At 42.0% G+C, this 13,113-nt stretch overlaps 1 protein-coding gene across 8 annotated transcripts in view; it reads left to right on the top strand.

The window, feature by feature from the left end:
* Positions 1-13,113, top strand: part of CALD1 (caldesmon 1) — a 206,054-nt gene that overhangs the window by 136,277 nt on the left and 56,664 nt on the right. Inside the window, exon 1 of one of the 8 annotated variants that reach the window (XM_065632235.1) lies at positions 10,369-10,604. The exons of the other annotated variants lie outside the window; for them this stretch is intronic. Within the exon in view, the coding sequence (XP_065488307.1) occupies positions 10,558-10,604 (47 nt within the window). The 5' untranslated portion in view covers positions 10,369-10,557. Of the gene's footprint in view, positions 1-10,368; positions 10,605-13,113 lie in introns of those variants that run through there. 8 annotated transcript variants of the gene reach the window in all.

Here is a 13,113-nt window from a genome sequence, read left to right as displayed (position 1 = left end):
CCCATGCTATGTGTGTTGGTGTACAGACACTTCAGGGAAGTACTCAAGCATGCAGGTTTCTCATGAGAGGTGCAGAAAGGTCTACCGCAGCCATGGGTACCCTTGAGGTGGCTGGCCTTCTGGGTCTCATCTTGGGAGGCAGCTAAGGAATATTTGTCACTGCTCTGGTTGGTCTGGCACATTCGCCAGTTGGATGTCATTGCGTGAGCATCACCACTTTAGACCCAGCCCCAAAAGCTCATCAGTTTAGAGCCTGCTTCACCTCACCCCTCTATGCTTGCTGTCTCCTCCCACAGCATGTCACAGGTCAGCCTGATTACATCCCCCTCCCCCATCATATCTAGTTTAAAACTCTGTCGATGAACCCTGCTACCTCGTGTGCAAAGACCCTCTTTCCCTTATGTGTAAGGTGAACTCCATCCAACACCAGCAAACCCAGTGTTGTGTAGGCCATCCCGTTATCAAAAAAACCCCAATTGTGGTGGTGACAGCAAGCACAGAACCATATGTTAATAGAGTGCACCTGTCTGTTTCTTCTAATGTCACTGCCCATGACTGCAAGAAGAGAGGAGAAAATAACCTGTATTCCTGATTCCCTTACCAACTGTCCCAAGGCCCTGAAGTCTCTTTTAAAATTTCCCTTGGATTATGGGTTGCAACCTCATCGCCACCCGCATGAAAAACCAGTGGTGGGTAGTAGTCCAAGGGCTGTACCAGGCTGGGAAGTTTCCTGGTGATGTCCGTAACCTGGGCCCCAGGAAAGCAGCAAACCTCCCTAAGAGGAGGGTCCTTCCGGCATTTTGGACCCTCTGTACCCCCCAGAAGGGAGTCACAGCTATAACCCTTCTTTTCTTTCTTGTGGTGGTGGTCGTAATATGGGGGGTAGGCTTTTCAGATCGTGTGAGCAACTGTTGTGTAGATGGTCCTTCATTTTCATCAGCTGTTGATTGGCCTTCCACTTCCAGGACCTCGTACCTGTTGAATGGAGGCACCTGGGAGGGTGGGGTGGGCAAGGGGATGTTTCACCTGCTGCCTCAGGTGTGGACTTGTTTCCATTCATCCCTTTCCCTTGACCTACTGTCTTCAGTCAGGCAGGAGGAGGATAATGGACTCTCTTGGTCTTGATGAAAAAGCTACTAACCTTTTTTGCAAAAGAAAAAAAAAAAACATTCCAAAGTATTAAAAGTGTTTGAAACTCTGCCAGGTTTCTGAATATCCTTCCAATTTCTCTCTTTCATACTTTTCTGAAATGTTTATTGGAAATATGATGTCAATAGTTTCAGAGAGTTTTAGTGAGTTAAAATTTCTAGTGCCCATTTTAGTGAGATGTTGCTAATTATTACTATGAAAACCTTGAAATGTTGGTAAGAAGCTGTGTAAGTGCAAAGATGGAGCTCTAAGAACAGGTTTGTCTCCAGTTGCCTCCTCTTTGGAGTGATAGAAAGTGCCTACTTTCAGAACACAAGTTATTTAGGAAAACAAGACAGACCTAGAAAAATAACAAAAATATATAGTAAAAGGACTGCCCCTTTTCTTCCTTCCCACAGGTCTGCCTCCCAAGCGGCTCATGATTTTCTGCCGATAGGGGGGAGCTAAGACTGCACACATGTTCTGGGGGCTTGAGCGTGCTCAGCAGGAAGTCAGACCCAAGAGGCTTTCCTCACACGCTCCTACCTGGCTGCTGAACAGTTCAGATACTGAAGTATTTAGGCTTGTTGTCCAGGGCTTCCCATCTGCGGTACCTGCTGCCAGCTGGCCCTGACGTGCTGGGCTGTGCTCAGGAAGTGCTGAGCTGGGGTGACCGTTCACAGCGTGCCTACACGTGTCCCCCTCGGGCTGTCTGGGTAATGTGGATGAGGTCTGGACCCCATCGTGCAACCCTGAGCACATGGGAGTGTCCTTTTGCAGACATGTCGAGCCCCTTAACATGAGCGTGAGCGTGTACAGTGCAGTTGGGAAGAAATCATGGTCTTTGGAGTTTGCTCAAACCTGGACTATCCTGATAGCGTTAGGTATGGCCTGAGAGCAACATGTTGCAGGAGAAACAGGGAAACACATACAGGGTGCCTTAAGGAGTTGTTCATGTGCAGTTGTTTCTAAATTACAATAGATTTCAGGTACTGCAGTACAGAAATATGTATTAGCACTTAAGTAAGCAGAGAAATAACAAAGAAAAAGTATAGTTGAGTCTGTTATTACATTGGAATAATTTAAGTCCCCAGAATATTGTGTTCTGATGCACACACAGTGATGCGAATGCTAAATATTTATGGTGATTTCATTTTCACTCCTGATACCCTTTTATGTGTGTAACTTTGCAATAAATCACTTTTTTTTAAAGACCCTACAGTGCAGACAGCAATGCCTGTATGTGGCAGACCCCAAGCTACCTGCCTGCAGGGGGCAAAGAGGAATTTTGCTTCGCAGGAAGAGCTTTGGGCAATAGACCAGGTGCAGTGTGGTTTGCCTTTTTTCTTTTCCCATTGCTTTCCTCTAAAATATTAGGCGTGAGCCATGGCTGGAGGCAAGAATCCGGCCTTAACAAAGTGCCATCCTGATCTGGTATGACAGGCCTTGTGGAAGTGTTCAGCCTTGACCCTTTGTTGTTTTCAAGAGGAAGATCCCATTAGGTAACAACTGTACCGATGAGACTGGAAGATTTTGTGTTTACGTTTGCCTAAGACCTGAAGAAAAAAACCTTTTTTGTTTGGGCTTTCTTTTTTGTTTGTTTCCTTCAAAAAAGATGAATTATTGGAAAAATAGATGTTGGATGTATCCTGTTTCTTGAATAGTCCACAAAGTGTTACACTTCTAACACTGTTTAATTTCCTCCGTGCAAGAAGTTGGAAAGGCTTGCTGCACAGAGAGAATAAGTTTCATGGGTTGCTAGGTCATCATGGAAAGTGAAAATGGATTGGGATAGGAGTGCTAAGGAGATTTATCAGACAGCTGTAGTTGTGACTCTAAAAGTTAGGACAGGGATTAGCATGCTGAAGAAACCTCTGTTGTGAGCCACAGAACTGAAGGAATAACAGGGATGTTGCACACCCTCTCCTTGCATGTTTGCTAAAGTGTATTTGAATGAAACTGGATGTATAACTAGCCTGTAATTTCCAAAGCATTTTTGTGTGGATTTAGCAATCTGAGTACTGTCAAACCCAATGACTGTCATATTGACGCAAATACTAGGCAACATTTAGAAAATTTGGGAAAGGTATTTTGCCAAGAAAACAAAACAAACCACCAAGCCTCTCTTTTAACATGCATTCCTATAGGAATCAGAAATACAGAAGAAGTGGGGAAAAACATGCCAACATGGTGACCATTCTAACAAAAATCATACTGTACTGCTCTTTTTTTGGAATGTTTTTTGAAGTTTTCCACTGGCTAGAGGCTTTTGAAGGAAAGAAAAGACTCATCTTCTGTCTTCAATTAACTTTTGTAATGATTAACAGAGCAGTGCAGTATGTGTGGTGCGTTTTAATTAAATCAGAGGAGACATGATTTGGACAAGATTTTAGTTTCGCTTTGAAAGTTATTAAATAAACTGACACTGTTTGCTCTCTGAAAGTTCCTGGAAGCATCCGGTTAGTTGGTAATCCCTCTGCAGCTAGTGAAATAAAGCCCCTTCCAAAACACTTAAGGGCCGTTACCAGATATTAAAAATGAGTGGTCAGGTCAGACATCCTGCCTCGTGCAGGATCCTGGTCTGAGGCTCCAATTTCATGTTTTTAAGCTAAATTCAGGGATAAGAACAGCCCAAACTGAGTGTTTCTAGTCAAGGTTTGCGTTTTGGATACCTCTGAGCTGTTCAAGTGGCATAAGCTGTTGAACAGTTGCTGCCTTCGATGGAATTTGGATGGCTTTTGCTAGCTGAGTTTATTGGGTTGTTTGTGAAGTCAAGTTCCTGACCAGGGCTTGGATGTTGTTCACCAGTAAAATTCAGAGTATCATAAGATAGGAGCTTTTGGTACAGGAATGTGTCCATAAATTGGCCCAGCAGGAAATGCTCTTCCCTTTCCAGAGCTCTGTGTGCGTGCCTGTGCACACATTTAGATAAACCCTTCCAGCAGGGAAGGATCAAGCCTGAAGGCTGGACTCGGACCATGGCTTCAGACTGACATGAGATAGTGGATGCACTCGCTGGTATGTGGTGGCACACAGGGGTGAATAGATCTCACACTTCACACTTCGTGAGTTTATTGTTTTTTACGGGAGTGTCTGTTAAGGAGTTTTGGTTGAAGTTTCCACTCATGCCTGCTCAGCAGTAAAATCAAGGCATAACCTGTTGTGGCTAGAGATGCATCTATCCTCTATGTTTGTATCACACTTACTGCATTGCGGCTCTTTCAGGCTTTTGTGGCTAAGTTTGAAGTGAATAGTGATGTTTGGAGCATGCCGATTAATATATTAAAAATAACATTAATAATTTGGTATAAAACCTGTTGTTGAAAGTGTTGCTGAAATTAACTATTGCCAGAGACAGTTGGGTGGAGACAAATTGCATCGACATCATTGGCAGCTTATTCAGCCTTCTGTTTTGTGCACTCTGCAAGTATTATCCTACGTGGCTGTAAGCAGAAGTCCTACAAACCAAACCACAGGTTTCTTTCTCACTGCTAAGGGTGAAATTTATTTATAAGTTATTGCTCCAAGCAAGCTACAGTTCGGGGGTAAATGAGAAATAGCAAATTTAAAAATTTGCCAGCAAAAATAATAGATTGCTTTTTATTGCTGTGAGAATTGGCATCTGTCCTTAAAATGCGTGCAGCACAAAAACATGGGTGCAGAAGTGAATGGGGAAGCGCTGGCCCTTCCCTCTGCAGCTGCTGGTGGCTGGAGAGAAATGGGCTCCTGCTCAGAGGGCGAGGGGACCCAAATCTGTCCCTCACTGGTGACAGTGCTGGGCCATAGGGAAAGGAAGTAAAGATGGTCTTTGTGAGTGCTGCCCTCATATGGTTTCCTCCATTTTAGTCGCTCAAGTGACCAGAAGGTAGCTATATCCTGGCTGTTATATGAAGGCTATTGTTTGGATCTTGGTGTTTATTTGAAAGCAGTGAAAACATGACATAAAACAAAAGCTATGCTTTGGTGGAAATAGTCTATCACGACTGTGAAATACTATGCTGCTTTATTTCTGGATTGTGCATTGCCCCATAAGTAACTGATAGAGAATGCAAACACCAGCAAGTATGTTTTTCTAATCAAGTTTCAATTTACAGTTGAAGTTCTCCTTGGAATATCATTTTAACACTTGTCTTGGAGTTTGTTTTGTTTACTGTTACAGCTATACATGCAGTCAGTAACTTTTCCGTGTGAGAAGCAGGATGGTATTAATACCTCAAGAACTGAGGACAGTCAGAGAAAATGAAATTTGCTTCACTGCAGAGGACCAAACTGCTGCCTGTGCTATTCAAGGCCAGTGTGTCCCAGAAAAGCAGGCATCAGATAAGATTGAGTGCTGCATGGGCTCTGTGTGCGTCTTCCCTATCTGGAAGTACATTGTTCCAAGTGTCTACAATTTCAGGCTTCAGGCTCTTGTGTTTTGATGTACAGGGTTGTGTTCTCAGTCCTGCAGAACTCGTCTATGCAAGTAGTTCTATCATTTGCTAAGGCATCCACTACATGATAATGTGTCCATGTGAGCAAGCAAACTGTTTGCATGTGCCTCCATGATTTGCACATGCATACATCTAAACCCAAAATAACATATTCCAATCTGAGGATGTATTTTAATACATATATTCACTTAAGTGGCTGGGTGAGAATTACTCACAGGTTTCACTGAATATATTAAAATTTTTGGCACTGCTGCTGTTTATAGGCAGCCAGGTAGATATAACTACAGGTTACAGTTGAAAAATAAGGGAACAGATGTCATAGCCACAGGATGGCTTCTTAATACTGAACCCTGTAAGAGCATGGAAAACTTAACACTGAGAAATTGCAGTCTCCATCACTTGAGATATTTAAAAAGATATTTGAAAAAAAAATACATAGTAAGAGACAGTTCAGTATTATTTAATTATAAAGTACATAGCCTTGTTTTGATGAGTACTCAAGAGATTTACTCCAAGACTTTTCATATGGGTTGCCAGACTTTACCTACTGCATACAATTTAATACACCAAGTGTTGTTCATCTGTGAAATTAAGTCTCTGCTCACGTGCCAGTGTCCTAGAGTGAAATCTCACAAGAGGGTGAATGCAGATCCTTTTTAGTCTGAGAGATGCATACACAGAGTTCCCTGCAGTTAACTGTATTGGGGCATTTCAGAACAGACCTTAAAAATACCAACAGTTGTTCTACTCCGTGAGAACATGAAAGAGACTGTGGCATCTTTCATTTTCCCAGGGAAGGAACAGTTAAAAATATTCTTCAAACAAGGAGCAGATGTTAATGTCATTAGAATGGATTTTCATAAAAAACAGAGTTCTGTTTCTCTTGCAAAATGCCAGTAGCTTTGCAAAGTTCTCTAAAAGTCTGCCTACTTACTTCAGACTAGTGGCACAGTGGAGAGGTGGTGCAGGGTCTCTGAAACAAATCAGATATGTTTCTGTAATTTATTTGCCTGCCCATTTTAAAACTGCCTTAGCTTGGAAAAGGGCTAAACAGAGAGCTAAAGAAACATGAAGTTATTTAAATGACAGGACAAGACCAGTGAACAGCACAGCAAATCCACTGTTCACAGAAGGGTACAGAAAGGAATAGGCTAAATGCGAAAAGGCATGGTCCGGATGGTGCGTGTGCCTCTGTCAGGCTCTAAATTCACTATAATCTCAAGAGAAAAAGGATTCATGGACTATTGTGATCAGCTCACCGAAAACTCTGCCTCACATGCAGGAATGTTTAAAGTAAAAATAACAAACAAAATATTAAGTGGCTCTCTGGATGACCTCTGGACATTCCTATTGTTAGTATGAGTAGACGTTGGAACCTCCCAGTAATAATTTCCTTTTGGAAAGCTCTCGCCTCTCCTTCTTCCTCCTCATTTTGCTGCTTTAAATGTTGAGAAGCTAAGAAAGGCTCTGTAGTTCCTTTAATTGTTGTAATAGATGAGCCTACACTCTTACAGAGCCATTTCACTTAATTTAATTGGTGTGATTGACACCTCTTTAGTGCCTTAGTTCATTTAGCATTTGTTTACTTAGTATTTTTCTCTTTCTAGTGTCTTCCTTTGGGTTCTTGGTGTCTTAGTGCCAGGTAATAATTTCCGAAGCATCAGAACATACAATGAAAACAGGTCGAGACATACGGCTCCTGTCCCCAACATTTTTCGTGCTTTAGATGGCCATGTGAATTTTTGAAATGACCTAGGGGAAGGTGATTTGCTTCTCGCTGGTCCATATGCAAGATCTTCACCTCAGGGCCACAGTGTAGTGAGAGCATCCTTGTCAGTTAAGTTACTAAAGAAAGTCAACAACAAACATTTGGCTTTAAAATAATAAAGCGATTATTAAGTTCTATAACTGATTCAGATCCTCCTCCCATTTCTTTTTAAAGCAGTTGCAAGCATGGCAAAGTCCTGTCCTCTTTCAGGGGAACCAGTTCTGCAATGCTGTAACCAGTTCTGCATAAGCCGTTGGGTCTGCACTAAACTGCATATGAATGATTGGCATTGCACACATTGGCCTTGTCAGAGCCCTCTTTTGTGTTGCAAACTGAATGACCAAATGTCCCAGTAGCTCTTGTTCCTCAGCTGAATGGGCTTTATGACTTAAATGATGGGCACAGATCTGAGGTGAAGCCTCCAGGGCACATCCCGGTGCAAGTGCTGCTGTTAGCCCAGGTCCACTTGGCAGTATACTTCGTTTCCTGCACACAGTGGATTAACACACCTGTATCCAGAATTGCATGTTTGATTTTGCAGCTTTGCAAGCATGACAAATCATGGTTTTAGCAATTTCTGGATGGAAAAAAAAAATCAATGCCAGTGCTGTCAAATTAAAAATTAATATGTGGGATACCATTCTGCAGAGCATTTTGAGCAGTTGTTGAGAAGGACGCGCCTCACAGATTAATGATATAGACTGTTGGACAGAGAGGCTTATACTGTTTGGAAGTGGGATTTGCTCACCCTATTTATCTTCAGTTCTTCATTTACAGGCAAAGGTGGCACATGATTTGAGGATAGACTTGCGTGGTCTTATTGTTTATTGCTCAATCAACAGGCAATTGACATATATTCTCAGTAGTGCTGTAGAGATATGGGCAAGAAGATGCAATTTGGTGTTAGAAGTCTTGCTTCAAATCAAAAATAGGCTGACCATGTGAATAGTTGTGTTTCATTGAGAGTGAAGTTCTCCTCCAGAATTTTATAATTCATTATTTGGAAAAACAAAGGAAAAAGATGGGGATTTTTCTGACTGTCCTAGTCTAAGAGGGAGATTTTAAAACAGGTCTGGGATTTACTACAAGTGCAAGAGGTTTCCCCTATTCCTCAAGATGCGACAAACAGGTCAGATTTGTTGTCTAGAGCTAGAATTTGCATGAAAGTAGGGTCAGATTTTTGAAAAATCTGGAACTATTCTTCGCAGATGTAGAACGTAATGTTTTATAGGATAGTCAATTTGCTTTTATTTTTATCCTGCATGGAAACAGTTTTGTTTGTGAATACTGCAATAATCTAACTATTCAAGGATGGATTGAAATGGATGTAGAATTCACTCAACTGGGAAAAAAAAAAATCTGTGACACAGTAGTAAATACAGACCTGTATGAGAAATCTGTAGGGCTGCCTTGGAACCTAGTTTATAGTTTCATGAACAACTCTTACATCTGGCATCTGATTAAAATGTATATTTTGGCAGAACAATGATACAATCTCTGTTTAACTAATGGTCTTCCGGAGGGAAGAATTCTTCTTCTGTAATCCCCAATAGTAGAAATGCCTTTTTCAGGGAGAGTAGATATAACTCCCTTCTTACCATCATTTTTTAAGGACTCTGCGCATTCACAATGCCTTACATGCCTTCTTTCCCTTGAAGTCAGAGTAAAAGAAGTGGAGATGGCCTACTTTCTGCACCCTCATCTCATTTGCAGATCTCTCTGCAATCACAGAAATGGAATCCATGTTTTCTCCCTTTGCAATCAGCACTATTGGCCTCTCCTTGCTCCAGAGCAGAATTCCAGTATATTTTGTACACTAAAAGATAGGATTTTTACATGTACTTTAGAACAAGAGGCTGGGTCTGCAGGAGGTGTTACCTTTTCACGAAAATATATCTCCTTGAAACAGTAGAGGGAGTTTTGGGGAGGAAAAAAAGGTGATTATTGACTGCAGAATTTGAGCAGAACGTAAATGAGTATCAGTTCCCCAAGCAAAGTGCAGCCATCAGTTTCTCACAAGCTCCAAGAAAAAACAAACTGTCAAGGCTGATGCCTCCTTGGACATCCGGCATCCTCCATGGCTTGGTGCAGAGAGGATTGCTTGGGTGCTCACTCCAAGGTAAGAGTGCCACCTACTGAACACACACGCTCCTTCCCACAGAAGGGTGAGTTTGCATTAGAGGTTTCCCTTCGGAGTACTAATCCATCCACACCCACTCTTGTAATTTATGAGATTTAACAAGATCAGACCCTGGGGTGGAATGGCTGCAGGTCTGCACAGTAAGCTGTTTCAGTTTACTCACAGATGCAGGCTTAAAGGGGTATGAGAGACAAGCATGCGAAATCATGATGGTGCCTCCGTTTAAATCACTGTTTTTGCATTTCTGTTTCCTGTCTCATTCACTGGATTAGGTGGAAGAACATTGAGGAGAGTCTATTAGGTTTGATTTAGCTCCAGCTCTGTTTTTAATCCCTTTGCTAAACACAAGATGGTCTTACCTTGTCTGCAGTTGAGCTTGCAGCTACTTCCCACCTCCCTGGATTTGTTCCTGTTTGGCAATTACCCTCCAGTCTTTTGAGCTATCTAATCCATCTTGACCTTTCACAAGTTAGACTGGATGCAAGTGCCTGCAAAATGCTTAGGCAATGATTTACGATCAAAAGTGAAGACTGTTTCCTGGATCTGTATTTGGGTCCTTTCCCCTCATCATCTCTCGGCAGGCTGGGATGTGACTTTCCTACAAGAAAACACTTGTGAAGGCACCTCTGTGCAGTGCTCAGGCTGCTCGGTGCTCAGACAAGCTTGTTAAACAGAAGCACTCCTTTTGAAAGCCAAATGGGATGCAAGCATTTGTCAGTCAAGTTGAGCAGCTGAGAAATCTGTAGGAATTTCTGCAACTACGGGCCCAGACATAATGAAGAGGATCTATTAGAGAGAATACAGCAAAAGAAAAAAAAAAATCATATGATCATAGAGCAGAGGGGGCGAAGTGAGGGGAGGAGGATACAGGATAGATAATGAGCTTGACAAGAGGCAAACAGAGTGTGTCATTACGGAAGCTACAGGAACGACCAAATGGTTAACCTGTGGGGTGGAAAGAGCATCCAATGAGTCTCGCATGCCTGAAAGGATAATGACATTTTTATTATCTCATTCCACGCCCTGATCATCCATCCATTTGCTCCCTGGATCTGGCAGCAGTTCACATTGATTCATACGCTGCAGACATGATCAGCAGATCATACTGCAGGCAGAACTTGTCAAGCCTTTCCAAGTGAGTTGCCGATTTATTATATCTGTATGGATTTAGCTTTTTGGTGTTGTGTAGGAAGTGCTGGATAGTGTGATGAGAAGGGGGAACAGAATGCTGTAACAAGCTGGGAAACTGGTTAGAACTGGGGAATCAGCATCGGACGTAGACTATGTTCTTTTGCTCCTCTTTTCCTATGTTGTGCTCTATTGTCTAAAGGAAAAGTCTTTGCAGTTATGCATGTCTCTTACCTGGTTTGCAGAGTTTAAATTGCATTGTTCAGTGGCAGAAGAATATGTGGGAAAGGCTTGTTGCTGAAGTTTCATAGTTTGTGTGAAAGCTTTCTCATAACTCAGATTGCTTAATTTACTGAGTAAATAAAGTCCTTATGGCACGTTCATCCCTGAATGTGGGAGGGAAGCAAGAGAAGAAAATCAATTAGCCTGTGTAATGTTGCCAAAGAAATGATCTGCTTTATTCGGGTCCTGTGTTGTTATTTTGTCTGCTTTATATGTTAAGGGGTGGGAAACAGGACACTATTCTGTTTCTAAAATGCTGTGATTTATATCAGGGTTTTGTTTCAAATTTGAGAGAGGTTATGAAAAGCAACTGGGATTTCTGGGTGCCTGTTTTTGGAGTCTCCAGCACAAAATCCTGTGCTCTTGCAGGGAGGGAGGTCAGGGGTTTCTGAAACTCAGTCCCTCCAAGAAGTCCCTTCCAGGAATCCCAAATCCTTCATCGTGATTTCAGAAATTGGGTAACAAATAATAATTTAACTAAGAGTTTGTCGAATGGGTTTGTTTTGTGTTGGTCTGTGGTGGAATACAGCCACAAGCCACGGCAGCCAGTCCTCCTGTACTGCTGTATGGGAATGGGGAGCCGCTGTGGCAGAGCACCAGTTTCTCTGCAGCCAGCGTGAAGGGAAAGCAAGCGAGGGGAAAGGGAGAAGTGGGTGAGATTCAGGCACATTAGCACTGCTATAAAAGGTGGAAACCTTGACTCTTGATAACTACTGTGGGAATCTGGCCCTGAGTGCAGTGACCCAAGTTGAAGCCTCCAAGGCAACCTTCAGACCCTTTTTACCAGTCTGCATTGGGGCCAGTTTATCTACATGTCAGAGTCTGTCTGTTTTGCCTAAAAAAATAGAAATCATTTGATATCCTTGATAAGCGAGTTTATTCTCTGCTCCCCTTTGGGTGAGGAGAGAGAACCAGCAGTTTGCTAACTTTATGCCTGGTGTATCTCCGAAGTGTTGGACGAATGCTGAGAGGAGTGCCCTAGCTTGTGTATTCTTTAGCACCCACAATTATATTATCTGGAATGAGTTCACTGAAGTCAGTTAAATTATATATGGGTGAAAACAATCTGATCCCTTTCTCTTGAGGCATGGTTGGCTACTATACTGTTGATTTCCTCTGTCTTGGGAGATTTGAGTCCTGTAGCAGCTTCTAAACAAGAGCAGACACACCTTGACAACCAGACATGGGTTTTCTTTCGTCAAGACTCACAGTAGCATATTTGTGGAAGGAAAGCAAAGCTCTCTTTGTTGAGAACACTGAAGAGAAATCAAATGTGTGGCCAAATGTGGAAACCGATTTATACCGTTTTAACAAACACCTCTGTGACCTCAGGCCAAAAGCAAGGAAGGCACCTTTAGCGTTACCCACAAAGGCTTCTTCAAAGCATTTCTCAGTGAAATACATGATGAAATACTGCCCTTCCCAAGCTAAGGCATAACGTAATCATTCCAAGTGCTCATGTTTTCTCAGGAGATTGTAATGGAAAAGAAAAGGAGTATTAAAATCCTTATAAGTTAACTCTCTGGAAACTCTCCAGGGAAAAGGAGGCGGCTGTTATTGCACTGTTTTGAATGAGGTACAATGCGATTTTTAACTTCTTGCAAATGTCCTCTAATAGCCCCTTTATATGTTCATTTCAGCTGCACCATTTAAAGATATTCTCCATGCTCTCAGTGTACTTGTAGTATTTGTAGAAAATTTTTTAATTGCTAAATAGCTGAATATAACACTGTTTACATTTATTACACTAGAAATTAAAAACAGATGCTCTCATCATAGCCAAGAAATAATTCTGCTTGGCCTGAAAATATCAAGACTGCTTGGTAAATGTATAGGGATGGAATTGGCTTACTTTGCTGGACACTGAAGTGCTTGCTGTGCAAGTTCCTATGGAAAGCAGAAGTAATTTTTGCCAACAGGTAGAATATTTTCTTTCAGCAAATTATAACTTTTATTCAAACTTCACAGATCGTTCGTGGACAGTTTGGTTGTTGAAAGTTCAGTCTTTCACAGCATTGTCTTCATATTGTATGTTGTTTTTTCTGTTTCTTGGCTGGGTGTTCAAGACAGATAATTAGCGAGGTTTTTTTAGGATAAGAGAAAGGTTGAAGAGGACACTTGTCCATAGACAGTAGCAGTGTTGGTGGCACTACATTATCTGTTAATTCTGCTCCAAAAATTGATGCTGTTAATTTTCACTTGAAGCCATCCATCTCTTTCCTTCATTCTGTCCT

Source organism: Caloenas nicobarica, chromosome 1, assembly GCF_036013445.1.
Source record: "Caloenas nicobarica isolate bCalNic1 chromosome 1, bCalNic1.hap1, whole genome shotgun sequence".
Classification (NCBI taxonomy): Eukaryota; Metazoa; Chordata; class Aves; order Columbiformes; family Columbidae; genus Caloenas; species Caloenas nicobarica.
The sequence above is the reverse complement of the archived record's forward strand: the minus strand, read 5'-3'. Positions and strand labels throughout refer to the sequence as shown.